At 42.7% G+C, this 21,644-nt stretch overlaps 1 protein-coding gene across 1 annotated transcript in view; it reads left to right on the top strand.

Moving 5' to 3' along the window:
• The window catches only part of LOC137155386 (EF-hand calcium-binding domain-containing protein 6-like), a 94,451-nt gene that overhangs the window by 20,769 nt on the left and 52,038 nt on the right, over window positions 1–21,644 (top strand). The window contains exons 11-12 of the mRNA XM_067551585.1: window positions 2,209–2,316; window positions 4,917–4,982. Of these exons, the coding sequence (XP_067407686.1) occupies window positions 2,209–2,316; window positions 4,917–4,982 (174 nt within the window). The remainder of the gene's footprint in view (window positions 1–2,208; window positions 2,317–4,916; window positions 4,983–21,644) is intronic.

The following is a 21,644-nucleotide window of genomic DNA, read 5'->3' on the forward strand; positions in this document are numbered from 1 at the left end:
AACTCTCATTGATGTCGGTGGGTTTTGGCTTAAGACCATTGTACTAATCCCTTTCTCTGAGCCATCTTGCCCTGCATTAGCATAATGATTTCAGGGCCCTCTGCTTAGCCTTCAATCATCACTCAGCTGCCTATGAATGCACCTCATAATAGTAAGTCCAGAATTTGGCCTTAATCTTTTTCTCTTTAAATATGATTGTCATGTATAACTTCATAATTTTTGTAATTGTTGTCCATGTCTTCTATGCCTCAACCCTCCCAACCAGACCACAGAGGCTTTTGGTGCTGCTAAAAGAGGCTCTATTTTAGCATGATTTAGAGAGCCCCCAGGATGCCTTAACACACAGAACTATCTTATCTTTTACCTTGCCAACCAACATCTAGAAATAACATTCCAAACATCATTGGTGGTCTGTCACTGATGATGTCCTAATAATGGTAGCTTATAGCTTGTGGAATACTGTACAGTACACCACGGGTGTGGTTGTAGTGACTCATAGCCACAGGCAGTTCCTGAACAATAGCATGGATCAAACCTTCTAGCCATTATGTGTGTGGAGAGGTGAGGACTAGTGCATTTGTGACTTTGGCTGCTGGAGGAGCCATGCCGAAATTGCTTTATCAGGGCAAACTGCAAAGAAAGGGACAGGCAATCCCCAAAACTTGTGGTTATTTCTAATAATTAGATTCACCAATCCAGCAACAAAATAGTTTCTTCAATACCTTACTGGTTATCCAGAAGCCAAAAACACAGTTCCCTTAAAGCAATCCAGTCTTGAGCTTCCACCCAGAGAGCCAAGTTAAATATGATGAGGATTACTGAAAATCTTATTCGTCATATAAAAAAGTTCTACCAATCCCAAAGAACTAGACACATTACCACCCAGGTCAATGAATATTTCAGATCTTACCCAAATACACACTTACAGCCAATTCTTATTAACTAAACTAAGTTTTATTAAAAAAGAAAAAAGAGAGAGTATTGGCTAAAAGATTATTATACATACAGATAAGAATAAAGTCCGTAGGTCAGTTTCATAGTAGAGATGGTAAATTGAGCTGTAAAAGCTCTTTTCAGGAATCAGTTCATAGGTTATAATCCATATAGGGAGTTCATGTCTAGAGTCTGTATAATTTATTCCATGAGAAACAGCAGGGTAATCCAGACTCGAGCTGGGATCTTAGTTTTACGACTCAAACTTCCCCTGTCAAAGTTTAAGCAGATCTAAGATACAGGACCAGGGCCAGAGAGTCCTTTTATAGATCCTTGGCAGGCTTATCAATATTTTTTTGACAGCAGGTGTCCCTTGAGGGAAGAATAGTAATGCATAATCTCCTTCAAGGTAAAATCTCCTATTTCTTATGCACGTTGGAAACCATCTCCTATTTCCTATGCACACTGGTTACTAGCTGCATTAGTATAAGGCAATTACCCACCAACAGCCATTCACAGGTAGTTGCTTCAAACTACAAAGAAAAATAAAAGACAGCGATATTACTACATTCAAGTTCCATCGAGATGCTAATATCCCTTTTTGATCTCTAAATTAACAAAATATAGTGACAGACAGGAACTATTTGGTTACATTGATAACCTCTAACAATATATGTTCCAGAGAGGTAGCTGTGTTAGTCTGTATACAGCAAAAACAACGAGAGTCCTGTAGCACTTTAAAGACTAACAAATTTAATTTCTTCAGGCATAAGCTTTCGTGGGCTGTAACCCATTTCGTCAGATGTAAGGAATAGAAATCAGATAGGAGGTATAAACACAGTGATTGTATTTGTTTATCTAACACAGTTTTGCTAGTTATTTACAATGAATGGCCCTAATTAACATTTATATATTCCTCTCACGTGTCCCTAAAGGTTGAATTTGGGTGATTCAGCCTGCTAGTGGCTTAACCCTTTCCAGCTCAGTGTCACAACATTATTTTTGAAAGTGTGGTTATACTCTGGAAAGTGACTGTAGTCATAGCACTGTGAAGTTCCATGTATATTGTCTCTCAGCATCTTTCAGAGCTGGGAGCCAGCTAGCCAGAGAGCCAGGGAACATTTCAGTTCCATTGCATCTGCATTTTTGGATGGAATACTGTTCGGTCAGAAAACTCTTGACCAGCTGTAGTTGAAGCACAAGAACCTCAATAGAAGAGAAAAGGTATGTGTGATATCTGTATTAATCCTTGGTTTTAAATTGCATCCTTTGTAGATTTCATCATGAAGGGAGCATCAGTCCAGCTTCCACTCTGACTGCAATTGAAGTCAAGTTGGCAAATTTATTTCAGTCTGATTTCCTTTCACTCTTGGCCACGTTCCAGTAAGTGTCTGATCAATTTTTTTCTTGCTATGTTTATGACAGATGGTGAGTTAGAACTATTGAAGGTGCTAAAATAGAGAGAATTCACAAACATTGAAAAGACGAATTTTTTCTGGAGAGAATGTTTTAAATCCTGATCCTGCAAAGGGATGCAACTGCAGTGGAGAGTTCCACTGATGTTGCATATGTTGATATCACACAGACTGGTGTCAGTTGGACTCTGCAGTGGGGCTCTCTACAGATAGATCCCTTTGCAGGCCTGAAACCTTAACAAGGCTTCCAATGCTAATCAAGATCTCTTTAAAAGCCAACAATCCCTTGCTGGCCTCCATATTATTGGCATCATCACCGACCTCCTTTTCAGAACAGTGTGAGTGATTATGAAGAAATGGCCACTCGTAGTTTATTTCATTAAAACATATTTTTTGGGCCTTGAGGGGGCCATGGTGGACCTTTCTGCCTCGTATGGCGAGTTGCTTCATTGGGCCGGACCCTGCAAAGTGCCCAGTACCCACAGTTCACATGAGAGCAGGCAAAACTGCAGTGCCAGATCCTCAACCCCGCTCGTGCAGGGTAAAGATGACAGAGAGATGGCTTAAATAGCCAGTTGGGGAATTCCTGGCTGGTGTAGAGCTGGGGTAGCAGGCTATCCGTCATCCACTCCTGGCCTCCCCCGGTGCATGGCTGGAGTGCTCTGTGTTCTGAAGAGCCTTGCCCATTACTCCCTCACGCTGCTAGAAATTGTGTTGGTGGGTCCTAGGGTCCAGGTGCTCCCTCTCTCCTTACTTGTGCTGTGTGAGGCTGTGGTGTACATCGGGATTTGCCCACAATCCTGAATAGATCCAGTGCCCTGCGTTTATTGCTGGAGCTCAGCTGGGACTTTCTCAGTGTTACAACCCCTGCCTTGAGAGAGCTGGTGGATGAGTTTTCAGTCACAGACGGACAGTTAAAATGACTGTTTAGCCTGTAACTCTTGACAGTGCGCCTTTAAATGATTTGCTGGGGTGTTCAGTCAGCGTGTTCTGTTCAGATGCAAGTCACTGAAGCAGAGACGACTTGTGCCTGCTGATAGTGGGAGGGCTAGGTGACTGCCTCATGGGTCACCTTTGGAGGAGGGACCCTGCTCCTGGCGCCTTCCCCAGTGGCCCCCCACACCCTTTGCCCATTTGGAATGTGCACTCTCCCTCAGAGTTACCGGGGGTGGGGCAGCTCCAGCCTTCTCCCGCTGCACCTCCCCCCTGGCACATTTCTGGCTCGCTTGGCCCCTGTCTCTGGCAGCTGGGCCCAGGCTGGGAGTAGAGCCCTTCTCACACTGTCTGAGGCTGGCCTCTCAGGGTCGCTGCCTCTGTGCTGTTGGCGGCTGCCTGCAAGAGTCTGGCTGGGGCGGGGTGGTGGCTCGCTCCGTCCGCAACCTGCCAGGGCCTGGCTTCTGGATACAGGGACCGAGCTGAGTAAGCAGGAGCCCCCACATCCTCAGCACATTTCTGTCTCGCTTGGCTTCTGTCCCCAACAGCCAGGCCTATGTCCAGCTGGGCTCTCGCAGGCAGCTGCTGTGCTGCACAGAGGCAGCAACCCTGAGCAGAGTCAGCCAGTGTGAGAAGCGACTTTGTCCCACCCCTCTTCTTTCCATCTGGGCCTGGCTGCTGGAGGGAGCGAGCTGAAAGTGCCGGGAGAAGGCACAACAGGAGAAGGACAAAGCCTCCCTCCCCCACTGGCAGGCCTAGCAGAGCAAGCTCTGCAAGGGCAGCTTGGTGCTTGCAAAAATCTGGGGGGGTACATGACCCTGCGTGCCCCCCATGCATCCCCTCCGCATTGAAGGTTTCCAACCAATATGCTATAACAATAGGTAGACAATAGGAGGAGTGCAGACCAAATCCAGACTGCCAGACACTTTTGAACAGACCCCAAAATCTTATTTATTTATTATTATTATTGTTTTTGTTTTTTAATTTTTTTCTCTGGAGTCTGGACCTTGACTTTACATTGACCAAGAAATTTGGACCTTGACAAAAAATAATGGACTATCCCTGCTATACATGAAAGATGGTCATTGCCCTAAATCCTGTCTCCAGCAAAGTTGGACTAGTCCAGCTACGCATTGGGGAATTCCTTGGGAGCTGGGAGCGAAGGAAGTAGGAATCCTCCCCTACAGCCACCTCCCCAGTTTCACATGTGGTGCAGTCTCTATGGTGCCTGCACCCTCCCTCACCAATGGATTCAGGAACCAGCAAATTTGCTGGTTCTTTCCACTCCCCAGCCGACCCTCTCTCCTGCTTCTCTCTGTGTAGCAGCTGTGCACGCAGGAAACCCTGAGAATGATGGACACCTCAAGTCATGCCCTATTCCTGCACAGTGCAGCCAGACCATTTCTCCTATGGCAGGGCCTTGTACAATTGTGGAAGGAGGTTTATCAAACAAGGTAGATGACACAGAAGAAACCTTTGGAATGGTGTTGGGCCTTCTGTCTGAGTCGTGAAACGTGGGCCAGAGTGATCTTCTAGCTGTGTCCTTTTACTAATCTAGAGCTCACTTATGTTCAATATGCAGGATAATGTTTTCTGAATGTCGTTGAGTCTGATCCCTTTTTCTGTATTTCTCAGAAAAATTGACAGGTTGGAGAGAGAGGTCATTAGTCAGCAAGAATTTCAAGCAGCCATTGAGAGCAGGTAAGAATGAGTTTCTTTTGTTCCCTTCATCTATGATCATGAGGCTGTTGTAAACAAGTTTTAATTTCATTGGGATGTTTCTTTAACATTCAGCTTTTCACATTGCCTGCCACTGCATGTGTCCATGGCATAAACACATTGCATTTCTGTGTCAGTGAGATTATGTGAAATGACCAAGGACTTTGAGAAGGCAAGGAAACAATAGCTTTTTTTCAGTCACTTTTTTCTCTTTCAAACTACAGTTGTGTGAAAAGTGCAGTTTCACTCTTCTTAAGACTAAAAGAAAAGGGGGTGTGTTACATAAAAAATAACTGGATCTGACTCTTCACACTGTTCCATTGGTTTTATGCTAATGAAATCCTGGTGTTTTCAATGGAGTGGCACCACTGTGAAACTGGTGTAATGGAGCAGAGATTCAGGCCCTCTCGGTGCCTTATGCCAATTAAAAATGACAAGTGACAAAACAAAGGTCTGATTCTGCTGAACACCTTCAGTTCCCACTGAAGTCAGCGGGAGTGAGGTGCTTGGCTTCTCACAGGATCAGGCTTTAACAGAATAAAACAGAATCTCCAATCCCTAGTATAAAATCAGCCCCAAACATGGCCAAACAAATATGTCCTGTGCCTTGAAATGAGTTCATAGTGTATCGAAAACCTAGACAAGATGGTTAGTTGTTGATTATCCCTTGATCTTATTTGACCGTTCTTAGACACCATGGTTTCTCCTTTAGTTCTACTTATTTGCTTCTAAATTAAATTCTATTATCATTGGGCCGTATGTTTTACTTCTTCTAAACAACCCATGGAAGGGGAAAGTTTATATGAAAACAAAATGGCTAGTTTTTGGTTCTCTGAAGATGTGCTACATGATTCTCTCATTGGGACAGTACTGTCACCACACTACAAAACGGGACGATTGTGGCCAGAAAATTAATGTAGGCTATACCTACATTATCTATAGGACCTATAGATAAAAATTGGCCACACATCTCAATCCAGTGCATGTAGCAGTTTCTTTGCTGTGTGATTCCTGTTTCCACCCTGGACTGGCAGCAAGGCTGCCTATTTATATTCCATTTCACCTAGGTTTTTATATTGTGTCCATCACCATTATAATCCTGTATTTATAATCTTGATGCTTCACCATAATTAGCTTTGAGAAATGATGATTCGTATGTGCAAAATTTGATTTTTCTAAGTTTTGTTAATGTTGAAACATCTTTGCCACTAGATGGCGGAGTACCCTTTATTTAGGGGAAGCAACCAGTCCTGATTGCAAATGTTTGGCTGATTTCAGTATTCCTTGTCTATGCTCAATCAGAAAAAATTCCCACTGATTGGCTTTAGTGAAGGGAGGGTAAAGAATACTGCTGAATAAGTCAGTAAGTGTATAGCTCTTCAACAGTACTAATGTGTATTTTTACCTTAAATATTCCCTATCACAATAGATATCTTAACCAAATTCAGCTTATAAAAGAAAATGAGATAGAGTTGGACAAAGACAATAAAGTTTCAACAAAAGAAAATCTGGATCCATTTTGACTGCAACTAAATCACAAATCAGTTGCTTTGATTTCTTCAGAGAATCTTTGCCTGTATTGCATGTGCCATACACACATTACACCAAATCCTGAAATAGTTCATCAGGCCTTCAAATAAACAGGAGAGAGGAGTTTTGGGTATTGGGCTGAGTAAAGTCTTCTGAATTTGACCCAGGATACTTTATCCTGGCAATTTGTGCTCAGTTTAAAGATCCTGTTAGCATCTCAGAAGAGGCGATGGGTCTGATTCTTCATTTGATTACATCAATTTCTCCTTACTATACTTCCACTGATTTCCGTGTGTTAGCACTGGTGTAAAACAGGTATAATGGTGTGGAGAGTCAGGCCCCAAGACCTTACATTTATGTGGGGGTTATTATAGAATCTTAAGGCTATTAAGAAGTAGGAAGGATTCTTCATCGTCTTGCAACTCAAGTATTCATGTTCAAAGTGGATGTAAGTTGATGTAAAACATCTCCATTGTGAATTGGGAGCATTATACGCCGACTATAACTATAACTCTGACCAGCTGTAAATGGTGGCACTGTGATTTTGTAGGTGTCATAATTTTAATTTTTAATTTAATTTAAATTAAATTGTATCTGAATGGGAATCGAGGGTGAAATACAGACAAAATTGAAGTCTATGGAAGTTTTGCCATTGACTTTAGTGGGGCCAGGATTTCACCTCTATGCTGTGCTATCCATAAACCTGGACTAGAAACTTCCAAACTTCTGTACTTGGAAGTCTGATGTGTAGGTATTGAAGAAATGGCTCCCTTAAAAAGCATATCTAAAAGTTAACAAAAATTTTGTCTGGGCATGTAACATTCCAAATATAGCTGCTCGAAAAACAGGAAAATGATTTCAGAAAGATTTCAACATTTTAAAGTATCTATTTTTCAGGGTTTGAAATGGACCCATTTCCCATTTTTACTAAACTTTTCATGATATTTTAAGCAATCTTTTGACAATATTTTAATCAAAATTTCTAACAAAATCATTATCAACATGTTTAATTTACCAAAATCTATGGGATTTTTTTAAACTGAAAAATAGGGTTTTGGAGGTGAAAATTTTTGATAATGATTTAAAACATTATTTTGATTTTTATTGTGTGGTAGAAAAACTGCAAAAAAACAAAAACAAAAAACAAAAAACCAAACAAATTCAAGAACGTCATCTCTTTTTGTAAAATGATTTTTGTTTGAGAAGAGAGGCCATTTTTTGACAAATAAATTCTTCATGTGAAAAATTTTGACCCATTCTGATTGTCAGTTACAGTGTGACTGTTGAGCTCTGTCCCTCCCTGTCTTCTGTCCACAAGCTGAATTTGCTCAAGCTTCCTATTGAGACTCTTCTATATGAGCATTTTGTATACACAAAATTTTGGAAGCTGAAAATGTTGTGCTCTAAGTAGCTATCACACAAGCCATCCTGGGAAAATTCTTTTGAGGCCTCAACACTTTGCAAAAATCCCCTGAACATAATTAGTCAAAAAATTGTACTACATTTTGTAAAAAGATGTAAGCAATTTTGCTCCATCCCATTATTAATTTTTTTTAATGCTGCTTTATATTAAATTATACAGAGGCAAATCCTGCTATTATGGGGGTGATGGGAAAAGTTGGGGAATAGCCAGTTGCACTGTAAAACATTTATGGTGCCAGGGAATTCCTTCTGTTCCATGTTACAATATCACCCATGAGGCTGTCTCATCGCATTGTGCAATGATGTTTGCTGCTCCTTTTTTCAAGAGCAGCCTGCTCATCGTAATTGCTACCAGCTTGACCTTGTTAGGGATGGCAACACACACCCTTGTTGGATCATGATTGGGGCCTTTGGGCGTCACTGTTACGTAAATAATTCATAATAATTTTGTCCCAGCCCTGCCCATGTTCGTGGAAACCCACACCCCATGTGGGAATGGCGCACATCTGTTCTCATTGGCAGGATGTATCCACAAGCATAGTCGATTGTGCTAGGTGGAGTTCCCTCAGGCTGCCTGCATCACATGTGCTTTGACTGATGTGCTGGTTTTTTGCTCTTTGCCATCTTTTTCTGCCTTGTGCACCTGAAAGCTTTATTCCCTATAATACAATACTCCTGCCTCTAATTAGCATAAATAAATTCAGGTAAGTTATTTAATTTTTCCAACTCTTTTCCAGAGAAAACACTCTTCATGGAGCAAAACCCTTTTCTTTGCTCCAATCTGTTCTTTTGTGTGGCTCCTCAGCTTTGCTACCTATGAGCATACCACTTGTTTCCTAATTACCTATTTATCTGATAACTACAATGTATTCCTAGGTCTAACTGTTAAAACCCCACCCAAATCCTCTTCTGTTGCTTCTCCAGGTTAGTGGAGATGGTCCCTGCTGCAAGTTTCAGCTGGCAAACATGGAAATTCTTCCTGGTTTTGGAAATTGTTTCGTAAGGGCACTCCACTGTCAACAAGAAATATTTCTAATTCCTTTTGAGAATATGCTTTCCTGCCTCATTTTTCACCCTCTGAGGGTTCAGCTCTCAGGGCCTCAAGTCTACTCTAAATTGTGCTGACTAGTAGTAACTGCTGCCAACTGGCCTTTCTGACATCTGGGGATCTCTGGGACACAGCAGTGATCCAGTTACTCACCCTCCCCTGGTTACATTTCAGACACTTTCCCTATGCTAGGCCCATGAAGGAGGATGACAGAGTCTCCTCTGCCAGTTCTATACCATCCAGGGATTGCTCTGTTCTGAGCAAATCCCCTATGGCATATTCAGTTGGCTTTCTACTTGCTTTGTGCTCCTGGAGCAGCTCAAAAGAGGTGGAATGGGTCTCAAGATCTGGCACTGTACTTTCAGTAACTAATGTGTGACTCCCTTTAGTAAGTTCACTGCTGTCATTTTATTAAAGGCTGCTCTGAATTGTAATGGACTTTGCAAAGCTTCCCAGGCACACTTGAGAGGACACTGCATAAAATATATATATATATATATCTTTTTCTCTCTCTCTGTCTCTCTTGTATGTATGTATGTTTTCTGACCTGGGTGAATTATCCATAACAAATTCTTTATCTGACAAAGTTAGCCCTTTTTTCTAATTGTGACTTGCTCACAAATTGACTGATCTAAAAAAAAAGGATATGTTCATTATTCAAAATTATTCCATGAATGGTTTTATGTGAACACATCTGAAGATTAGACTAGATGACCACAAGGGTACCTTCTGGCCTTAAAATCTATAACTTTCAGCCTGTCAATAAGCTTGCAAACTGTTGACTGTGCCTATCCATTGGAGTACTCACTGTGTGATTAGTCTCCTAGTATCATTCCTGCTCCCTGGTTGAATAATTGAAACTTTGATAAGCAAAACAAGGGCTTGAACAAGCCACTTCTGATTTGCACCTGTGAGTGAATACATATTTGCCAAGTAGTTTTATTTTCTGCGAATACTCTGGTGAGCAAAAATGCATGTGTATGAATATTTGTGTAAAACAAAAGTGACAGAAACATCAGAGAAGCAAGTGTTTTAATTTGAACTTTTCCTTTCTTTTTAAAATAAAAATCAGGTAAGTCCCAGAAATCTTTACCAAGCATGTTTAAGTCCTTTCCTTGCAAAGTCACTAGTGGTTTTTGCAGAGACCTATGAGCCTCTAGGGATCTGGGTTTGAAACTGAGACAGGGACACAACAGAAACAAATCTGATAGTCTTTTGTTTAGCTTCAAAATACAATAGTCTCTGTGAGTCCCATCTCCCCCTGGCTGAACACTATTGTATACTGAGCTAAATGTTAGTATTCCTTCCAGTGGGGAAACAAAAGGAATCTAAATCCTCCCGTCTTCATCCCTTTCTTTTCACACTGCTTCAGTGAAATGCATTTTTCATTGCGTTAATTATTATTAATTAGTGAAAATTACAAGACATTTGTATTGTAGTTAACAATTCAAATGTAATTGCAATCTAATAATTTCTGTGCTGCTCTACTGTTACAGTAGTAAGAGAGAATCTTTGAACTCAAGATCACACACGAGTTTGTTCACTCCCTTCTACTTTATTTAGATCCCCCAGGACTGAGTATAATCCTCCCCAAAGCAGAATCAAAACAAACCTGATTCTAAGTTAAGACTAGATTCTGCTTCATTATATGAGTGTGCATGGAAGGGGGGTACAAGATGACTTCAGACCCACCTTGCACATCTATGCAACAATTATCTAAACTGTTGGTGCTTACACTCAATGATCACAAGGGATGAGGGAGAGCTAGTGGGGACCAGAGCTACTGCTCATCCCAGAGGGGCCATGGCTTGATCACCCTTCACATTCGCTAACAGCTGGTGCTGGAGCTTAGAAGAGTGCATACTACCACCTTTTAATGATGTTGTAGTTGCTGCTTTGGAGCCTGCTTCTCTTACTCTGATGAAAGTTTGTGTGCCTTTGTCTCCTGCGGGCAGAAAGCCTCCGATGCTTGTGCACTGTCCCTCTGTGCCATTGCCTGCATCCCCAGCCCCCAGGCACTACACCTTGCTCTCTTCCACTACTGCTCGCATGCTGCATCTACACACCTCGCCTCGTGCATCTCACCACTGACTCTCAAAGCCCTCAACAGAACCCTCAGTCTCTGAACAGAGTGCCAGGCCAATCACACTCATTTATGATATGTCTACCCAGCATCTGGAAGGAGTAATTCCCAGGGTGGGTAAACAGATTCATGCTAGCCCTGCTTAAGATAATGTCTAAAAATAGCAATGTGGCCATGGGCACCTTGGGTGCAGGCTTCAGCTAACCTCCTGAGTATGTACCTGGGGGTCAGGTGAAACTGTACTTGAGTGGCTAGCCCCAGCCATTGCCACACTGCTATTTTTAGCATGCAAACTGGAGCAGCACTAGCATGTATATGCCTATCCATGCTGGGAATCACACGTCTCCGCTGCTGTGTCGACATACTCTTAGTTTCCTTCCTGTATTCACCACCTCACTGCCTGGAACCTGTTTGAGACCCAGATGAGTGGCAATGAACAGTTTTCAAGTTGTAAAAAATAGTCATAAGTAGATTTTCAGCTAATGGCTTTTTTTCAATATATAAAATGTTGTTTGTTATGGCCCAATTCATCTCTTTTTAAAATCACAGGAATGATTCAGATTGACTTTAATAGCAGTTGTGGGGCTAAAAGGAGTGATTTTAAATTGTTAGATGCCAAGTAATTAAAAGTATTTAGTTTAGAAAAAGAAGAAATGGTAGGCCAGCTTTTACGGATTGTTTCTCTTACTTGGGGGTGTGGCCTCCACTATTTAGACACGAGTCCTTTTACATCTATTAGGGAACACCATGATCAAAAGCAACAAAATAATCACAATTATTAACCAGGCCTATTTTATTATTAAAGAAGGAAAATAAAACATTAAATAACACAAATGATGCAAACACAAATTATAAATGGGTTACTTCCATTACCCTCTCTTCTGTATGTCTCTCTGGGGACAGCTTTTAACAGAGATTGCACCTCAGAGAGTGAACATGTTTGAGGTGTACTTTCCCAGGGCTGGTAAGTTCAGACCCAAGTATATTGTTTCCCAAACGAAGAACGTTTATAGATGGGCAAAAGAACTTTGTTTCAGGGTACATGGACCTGTTGGTTATTAATAAATAACCAGCCAGTTTGTAGTTGGCAAAGTAAGCAGTCTTAACTACACCCTAAGAAACTGAAGAAAATATTTAAATCAGTTACTTAAAAGAAGTCTTTAAGGAGTTGTCTTGAGACAGGCCATTTAAGCAGTATTAAGAAGAATTTTAATTCTGATAAAAATCCACTTTTTCTCTGGTTACCATTGTTTAGCCTATTTCTGCTGCAGGAATGGTCTAACCACTTCATGATTAACAGGAAAAACTGTTAGTCTTTTAAATTACAACAGTATTTAAATATTCCAGCAAAATAGTGACAAGAGTTAAATCTAATCCCTTAGCAGTGTCTTCGTTAACTGCCTCTCACATCCATGTTGCATTCTTGGAGAGGTTTCCTTGGGTTGTTTTTTTCTTGAGACTTCTCTGTTTTTCATATCTTATCTGTCTATGGCATCTTGCTTGTAGAAATGGAAAGGATGAGTTGTGAAGTCAGTGCTGTCTAAGCAGAGTAGCAAGGGGTGTAAGTGTGATATGCTCACCTTATTTTCATGAAATTATAGGGAATTACACGTCTTTCATGCTTGTTTCGATTCAGTTTGGTTGTCATTCTTTCATTGGCTCCATGCTTTTTGGGTTGTTTTTTTAGGTGACACTTTTAGCTCCTGCATGTGTACTCTGTTTAATGAACATGCAATATTTCTTTAATTGCCTTTGTTTTTTTGTGGCAGGAAAGATCCAGAGAGTTAAAACTAACTTTAGAAATTTTCTCTTTATTCAGTCCATTTTTTGAGATTTTTTTAACTATTACCATTGACAGGAACTAAAATCCTGTTTTCGAGAAGTCCAAACACTCCTGTTCTTTACATAAAAGTTTTTAGTTCTCAAAACAGTCTTTTGAAATTAAACAACTCTTAAGCCTAAGGCTTAGTCTATATTTACAGTAAAATTTGACGACAGTTGACAGGAGTTACGCAAGCTACATGGAGTAGCTTGCCTAACTTACATCGATTTCCTAAATCCTCCTCTGCATGCCATCTCCATTACGCTGTACCGACAGGAAATGCGTACCCGTCGATGCAGCGCCATGCTTTTTGGGGAGGTGGTTTTACTAAATCAACTTCCAGATCGATTGAGCGGCTCTTCACTTCTGCTCAATTGATCTGGATAAATCGATCTGATGGCGGTGAATTTGCCACCATCAGTGTTTACATACCCAGTCTTTAGCCCAAGTTCTTGACTCTATCTGACCATTTTCGTAATGCAGATTTTCTTGTCTTCCTACTTTTAGATGAGAGGGTTTGCTTGCACAACATCAATGATTAATTAATTCCCCATTCATATAAATATTCTATTCTTAAATAGCTTCTTACATTAGTAATTAGTCTATCATCTAATGATGTTGTACATAAACATCTCACTATTTATATAACAATGATAACAGACAGCTATAATATAAAGGTTTGTATTTAGATACAAAATATTTTCAAATATAAATATTAAAAGACACCCTATGCCATCTTCAGCATTTGAGAAACAACAAAGGTTTTCACTTTTAAGTGGAAACATGAGTTGGAAGTAACCAGTATCTTTTGTAAAAGGTTTCCCACCGTAAATGTTATCCAAGTTTAATAAATGAAGACTTTAGTGTGTTTACAAAAGAAATAAATTTCAATAAAGATATTTCTAGAATTTTTTGAGTGGGTTTAAACACAGGTTTTTCTTTGACAAGGCAGAGGAGGGGTTGATATAGGCCCACTTTATCTCTAGATTTATTGCTTTGATAACAAAACCCTGCATTCCTTTCACAATAAAGTTTCTTCCTAAAATTGTTTTTATGGTTTGTCTGCTTGATGGTTGCTCGTCCTTGGGATGCAGAAGCAGAAATCTTCTGGAATTTCTCTGATTAGCTTTAACATTTTGTAAGCTAATTAGCTGAGCATATGTCTTGTTATATTTCCAAGCATCTTGGCTATAACATTCTTGCAGCTATATCTTAATATTCAGTAAAAGTTCAAACAAGTTTGTAATGACTTAAAAGGCATTGAGTTATAATAATTTTATTAATATTATTTTTGCATCCCTATTGAGTTCTCTCCCACACATTGTGTTAGGCCTTTAATTCTGAGCCTACGCTGAGGGACTCCACACGCCCATGCCCAGTGTGAAGCAATAGCCTGGACTGTTTTTTTTTTTTTTTTTCAATACACAGGACCAGTGTGATAGGGTTGCAGAAAGGCTTAATGAAGTTTTGGGCTGCAAAGGTATCGTGTCACACAGAGCACTGAATTAAGTCCCTTTCTATGCAACCAAATTGTGCACTATTCTGGACAGAGAAGTGGTGACACACAGAAAGGAGTTTGAAAAACTGCAACGAAATCACCGAGTGGCTGGAGGGATTGATTTGCAAGGAAAGATGAAAGGAGCTTTTCAACTACTAAACAGGGGACACCACAGCCTCCCAGTATTTAAGTTTGTAAGAACAAAGGAAGGGAGGAATTGGTCTGTGTGGTATGTGGGCGCAGATAACTAAGAGCAATGGGATGAAATTAAGAAAGAGAATGTTTAGGTGATCAGGAAAAAGTTCCTGTCAGCGAGATGTCTTGGGTTGTGTAACGAACTGATAAGTGAAGTGTCGTCACTTCAGTCATTTAAAACTAGGCTGCGTAAAGCACTAAAATGGACTGTGAGGAACAGTGCGGTGTAAGCAAAGAGAGAGAGAGCAAATGAACTAACAGGTCTTTTTCCGTGGTCAGATTCTCAGGATTTGTCTAAACATAGAAATGGCACTGGTTCAGCTACAGATGTGATGTTGAATCGGAGCAACTGTATGTGTAAACACTTACATCAGTTTAAACCTGACCCATATCAGTTTAGATCATGCCCTCAACAGCCTATCTGCCAGCCAGAGATTAGTGGAGTGCAGCCCATTCCAGCCATGTCCCCTCTCTTTGAATACCCCTATCCCAAGAGCAGCAGGGAGGGTGGCATAGGAGCCAGCTACACTGGTTGTAGGTGAGGTAGGGAATTCCCAGCTGAGGAAATGACCTAGCTACTTTCAGGCCCCTTTGCCTCACAAGAGTGGAGCAAAGAGGCCAGATTGCAAGAGAGAATTTGGCCTTGTGATTCTATTAAGATACAATTTAAGGCCAAACTCCCATTGAGTTCAGTAGGATCAGGATTTGGCATTTTATGAGCTATCCAACAAGATTCATTTTTCAAACTGCCAATAAAATACTGAGAAGAAAAAGTGCTGCTTGTTCTTGTCTGTCACTCGTGGTACTTCAACCCAGTTATTTTTTACGGATGTCTGATGCTTTCTGATGAAATGCCCCATGGAAACACAGAGGGCCAAAAGCAGATACAGTGAATAATGCCGTAGCACACAGTTTGCCAGCAAAAAATGTGATTTGTGACCACAGAATTTGCGCACACAAATCATAGTTGTGCACTTCGGCTGTGATTGTTTCCTGCCTTGATTACTGCAAGCTCCTCTGCTCTCTCCTCTGCTCTCTCCTCACTGACACCTGCCCATCTCATGCCTCGTCTGTCCAAAATTCAGTTACTAACATGATCTTCCTTGCCTGTCAATCTGATCATCACACCCTATTTGAAAATTCCTCTACTTGCTCCCCCTTGAAATCATATCACATTTAATGTCTCATTCTTGTCTTTGAAGCTCTTCACAACTTTAGCCTGTATCACACCTGGTCTCCTATCATATCCTCCTTGTCTTTACTGATGCCAGTCTTGATACCACATTCATTTCTTTCTTTCTTGTTTTTATGCATTTTTTTCACCTTGCCCTGATGCACAGGGCGCCCTATTTACTAAATCACCATTCTCTCCTCAAGCAAGTCCACTGCTATAGCAATGTCCATAGGAAGTGAGTTTAAAATTATTAAAGAACGCCACAGCAGCCCGCTAAGTTCTCCCCAGCCCTGGACTTCCCCGTATGCCTTGTCTTCTGTACATTTACCTTTTTTTATTTAAGGCCTGCCTTTATTTTTGTGCACTGTAAGCACCCAGCACACTACTGATGACAAACACACAATAGATAATATTAACTTTCCAATGCATGTAGGTATTTATTGGTGCAGTAAGTACGAAATGAACATTTTTGCAAGTGCATCTATTGACAAGGCTCTGGGCTTCTTGCCAGATCATTTCTGTCAGAAACCGTGATGGGGTTGTTTGGGCCTAGTAGTCAGAGAACAGTGGCAATAGGGCCTACTGGTCAGAGCCAGAATCAGGAGTCCACAGAATGGTTCGAACAAGGCCAGAGCAAGACCAACGCTGGGGCAGGCCTGTGAAGTCTGTTACCACCATCTCTGTTACCAGCAGAGAGTTCGAAGCCATGAAGTAACTGACTAGACTGAGCTGCTGGTTACTCTGTGAGGCTTAGATAGCTGCTTGCTGTCCTGTGAGGCTTATATCACCAGACCCACTCCTGGCTTGTGGACTGGCTGAAGCTTTGCACATGCATGACTCATCACCGTGTGTGTTTTAACCAGGCTCTAATTCAGGGATGACTCAGTACTTTATAATTTCCCCTGGACCTCTCTGATAACAAGTCTCTCATATTTTGTATCAGCTTCTGTCTAAATGGGCTTTGCCTGTTGGCTAAAGGATATCAGTTTCTCAAGACCTGCCCATTGCACCTGCCTTTGAAAATGTGCCCCAGAGAATTCAGTGTTTCATTTGTTGTGCAGTGCTGCTGTGTTTTACTACATGGTGGCTGCATTTCAGTGATGGATGACATGATCCCTGTGTTTACTGGGGCCTGGTCTACACTGACGACCTAGGTCGACATAAAGTCACTTACATCGATCTCCGAACACCTGCATCCCCACTGGCACTACTGTTAAGTCAACTTAAATCACGGCAAAAGTCAACTTAATAAGACCACCTCTGCAAGTGGTGTAGCGCCTAATTCGAATTTATTTATTCGATTTAGTGTCAGTGTAGACACAACTTCACTTCTATGATGTGGTGCATGCAGTTCTCAGTGGCAATCCCAACACGGTGCCGCCCCGTAGCATTGATACCTCTGCTAGTTCACAGTCCATGGTCAATGATGAGGACTCTGTGGACGAGGAGGAGAAGGAGGCTGAGGAGAGCAGGGTGCATGAGAGCGGGGTGTCCGTTCTCCCTGAAAGTCAGGACATATTCCTGACCCTAGAGCAGTCCAGCAGCACACAGGACAGCACTAAATGATCCCGAGGAAGGCACATCTGGTGAGTTTTTTTTCTTCTTAGCAGTTCTGTCCTTTTACATTGGGTTGGGGGGCAGAAGGGGATTTCACGCGTTTCGATGACTGTACTGGGGGGTTAAGCAGGGAACAGTTTATTTCTGTGATGAAATATGCTCCAATAATCATCAGTTGATATCTCACAGAAACTTTCATGTAGGTAATCTGTTATCCTTTGGAAAAGTTTTCTGTGGAGGGCTGCATTGTTCCTCCCTCCACGGTAGGATACTTTGCCGCACCATGCTGCAATCAAGGGAGCCTGCATCATGGCAGAACACAGCTGGTACCCCGCTGCATGCAGCAAATCTTCCCTTTCCTCATGTGTGACCCTCAGGAGACTCATATCGCTCATGGGCACCTAGGGAAGACGGCGCATGTTTAAAATACCAGAGCTATACAGCAGATGCCCTGTACCTTTGTATTCCCCATTGTAGTGTCCTACCAAGTCACTTTGATTACCTTTATTTGGTTTAAGCAGAGACTATATCCCTCCCACCACGCTATCTGCAGATCCCCTATGTAAGGGCACAGCCAGCAGACTCCTCTGGGATGTCAGGAATGGAACCAGGGTCTGTGTTTGCCCTGTGCACCACATGGGGAGTATTGTCTACATTGTAGCAGTTGTATCATTTTCTTCACCCTGCTAACAATGGCTATCTTGTGAATTTTTTTTCCTTCTGTAGACACATCTGCCTTGGTCCCACCCTCAAGAAATGCTGCGGAAAGACTATCGCAGATTAGAAAGGGGGGGGAGAAAAAACCCCAAGAGACGACATGTTTTGTGAGCTCATGAACACCTCAGCGGCCGCGGAGACCGAGCTCAGAGCGTGGCGGGTGACCTTTCCCAGAATATGGACATGAACAGGGAGAGTCACAGAGAAATGCAGGTGTATGATCGCAGTACCACGCAGGAGATGCTGCGAATCATGCGGGACCAGGCAGACATGCTCCAGTGGCTTGTGGAGCTTTAGGAGGAGCAGAGGCAGGACAGAGGCAAACAACATACAGGAACAGAAATCAGTCCTGCATCTCATTGCAGAACCTGGTTTTCAAAGCTTCCCTACTGCAATGCACTCCACGGTTAGCTCTCAGCGTACTGTTGGCATCTGTCTGCTCATAATTGGCGGCCAGTCTTTCTTCCTCCAAAGCCCAACCCTGAGGGAACCTTTCACCTTTCGCTTCACACACATTATGAAGAACACAGCACGCAGATTTCGCCGAAGGGAGTTTCTTTTCACTCATGTCCAGCCTAGTGAGGGGACTCCTCCATCTGCCCTTTAAATGCCCAAAGGCATATTCTACAACCATTCTGCAACTGCTTAACCTCTTATTAAAACACTCCTTGTCGCTGTCAAGGTGCCCGGTGTACGGCTTCATAAGCCAAAGGAGCAAGGGGTGAGCAGGATCTCCCAGTATCACTATGGGCATTTCCACACCCCCGATGTGAATTTTTTGGTCGGGGAAAAAAGTGCCCACCTGCATATTAGAGAACAGCCCCGAATTACGAAATACATGCGTGTCATGCACCTTCCCAGACCACCTGGGTGAAACGACCCCTGTGATCCAGAAGGACCTGCAGGACCATGGAAAAGTACCCCTTGCGGTTTATGTACTCAGTTGCTAGGTGGGCAGGCACTAAGATAGGGACGTGTGTCCCATCAATTGCCCCCCCCCCGCAGTTTGGGAACCCCATCGTGGCAAACCCTTCCACTATGTCCTGCACGTTTCCCAAAGTCACTATCCTTCGTAGCAGAAGTCTATTGATGGTCCTGCATACTTGAATCACGGTGGTGCCCACTGTAGATTTACCAGCTCCGAATTGATTCCCAACTGAGCGGTAATAGTCGGGGATTGCCAGCTTCCCCAGAGCGATGACAACTCTCTTTTCCACCGTCACAGCTTGTCTCAAGTGAGTATTCACGTGCTTTGGGGATGGGGCCAGCTCCAAGCACAGTTCAAGGAAAGTGGCCTTTCGCATACGAAAGTTTTGCAGCCACTGGTCATTATCCCACAGCTGCATAATGATGCGGTCCCACCAGTCTGTGCTCGTTTCCCTAGACCAGAACCTGCAATCCACGGACTGCAGTTGATGCATTACAGCCTGCAGCAATCGGGAATTGTTCTGCTTGATGGTTTGTAGCAGTGCAGCCTCGGTGGCATCGCTGTTGCCTGTGCTTCGGCTTCTTGCTCTACTTTGAAAGTACTCGATGATAAGCCGCGATGTATTTGTGACGCTTACCATAATAGTGCAGAGTTGAGCTGGCTCCACGTCTCCGCAGCAATGGCAAGCGCAGGGAGTAAAAAAACAGCACAAAAACAGTTTTCCTGTTTGTTTGCGGGAAGAAAGGAGGGGGAAGCAGCGTTGTGTCATGGGACAATGACACTCGTCCCAACAGCCACCGCGGCTAGTTGCACTGTGAGATAGCAACCCACAGTGCACTGCTTTGAAAGTCGAAATAAGCATGGTGAGTGTGGATGCACGAGACCTGCGCAAACAGCGTGGTGTGTACATGCTGCTGTGACTTCTAAAAATTGGCTGCTGAAAGTCGACTTTAAGTAAGTCGACTTCACTCGGCAGTGTAGACATACCCTGGGTTTGTGTACATTGGTTAAGTTGGTAAAGCATGTAAGGATCCTTTTGGGATGAAAGATACAATATACAAAATGCCGACTTCAATAAAGGCTTTTTCTATTTCCACACTAGATGGCATAATGGATGTAATGTAGTCACAGCATGTTCCCTGAAATCCTGGGATCAGTTGTATTCAATAGGTCTTTGGAATTTTAATAATGAACAAAATGTCAGAATACAATGTCGAGGTGGAATCACACACCTCTTTTCCAGTGCTCACTTTCTCCAGGCCTTTCTCTTATATTTCCTTAATCCTTAAAAACAGTCATTAAGGCAGGAGGATAAGGCACGTTTCAGAAACCTGCATCTTCCCACCCCAGTGTCACACACACAACAGACCATTCCTTCATCAGAAGAAAAACTCTGGACGTCACTAGGCCAGATGTTCAGGATCAGCTCCTTTGTTCCCAGTCATGTTTGGGGAACTTGGTGCTATTCTAAGTTGCACATGACCGCAGGAACTCTGGAGACTTTGGTTTCACAGCTCACCTGAAGGACACGGATACAGCTCTTTTGTGTATGACCCTTTGTGGTTGTCTGTCGGGCCAGAAATCTTCCAATGATATGTCTGTGCCAACTCCAGTCTTTGATGCATCACTTCATTAATACATTGGCCTAATAGCCCTGTATACACTATTCTGATCTCAGTTACACCAGCCTTAGTTCAGGGTAACTCTACCAATATCAGGGGTATTATTTTGGATAGCTGGCCTGATTCTTCAAGGCCCTGCAGATCCTCAACTTCTGTAAACTGCTATAGTTCAATTAAAGTCAGTTTTAACCAGCTGGGGAACTGGCCCTAGGGTTCTGTGAATAGCTTCACAGCACCACTGCAGAACAGCTTAGGTTGCATCTCATGTACCGTGACATCTCCACCCCATGGTTGATTAGTGTGAGAGGGACAGCCTTTAACCCCAACAGCTCTGGTTGTCTAGGGAACTTGAAGGAAATCCCACTGCTATTTCCTGCTGCCAGCAATCCTCTGATTGGATGAGGGGATAGCTTTCCAGGAGAGACTTCAGGCTGCACATGCTGCTGCAGGGACACAGCAGGCTGAGAATCTGGGCTCAGGACTGGGGGCCGCTGTCTGCATGCCACTATGATTTTGCATCATGCTGCACTGCACGTGAGAATTGGCCAGAGCTAAAGTGAAGGAGGTGCCCCGGTTGACGACTGAGGGACTGAAGTTTCACAAGAACACAGAACATTAGAATGGCCATATTGGGTCAGACCAATGGTCCATCTAGCCCACTAGCCTGTCTTCCGGCAGTGGCCAATGCCAGGTGCTTCAGAGGGAATGAATAGAACAGGTAATTATCAAGTGATTACCTGTTCTGTTCTTTCCCTTTGAAGCACTCTGGGGCTCTTGGACTGTTTGTTTGCTGATAAAAGTGTTGGACTGATTTCTAGGTGAATCCCTGCCTCCCCAAAGGCTGGCAGAAGTTTACACACCACAAGACGAGGGATGGGAGTTTCAGAGAAGAAAACCCCCACCACAGTAGTCATTTTCATTTGTGGAATGGGAGTGCCAAGTGGGTGTAAAACATTATCATTCCTAGTTTTTAGCCGACCCATGGTCCGTTTGTTCCATAGCTATTAACAATGTCCAAGTGGAGAGATTCTGGTCCCCATTTCTTTTG

Source organism: Emydura macquarii, unplaced genomic scaffold (genome assembly GCF_026122565.2).
Source record: "Emydura macquarii macquarii isolate MOO-44397 ecotype Brisbane River unplaced genomic scaffold, CSIRO-AGI_Emac_v2 contig_1363, whole genome shotgun sequence".
Taxonomy (NCBI): domain Eukaryota; kingdom Metazoa; phylum Chordata; order Testudines; family Chelidae; genus Emydura; species Emydura macquarii.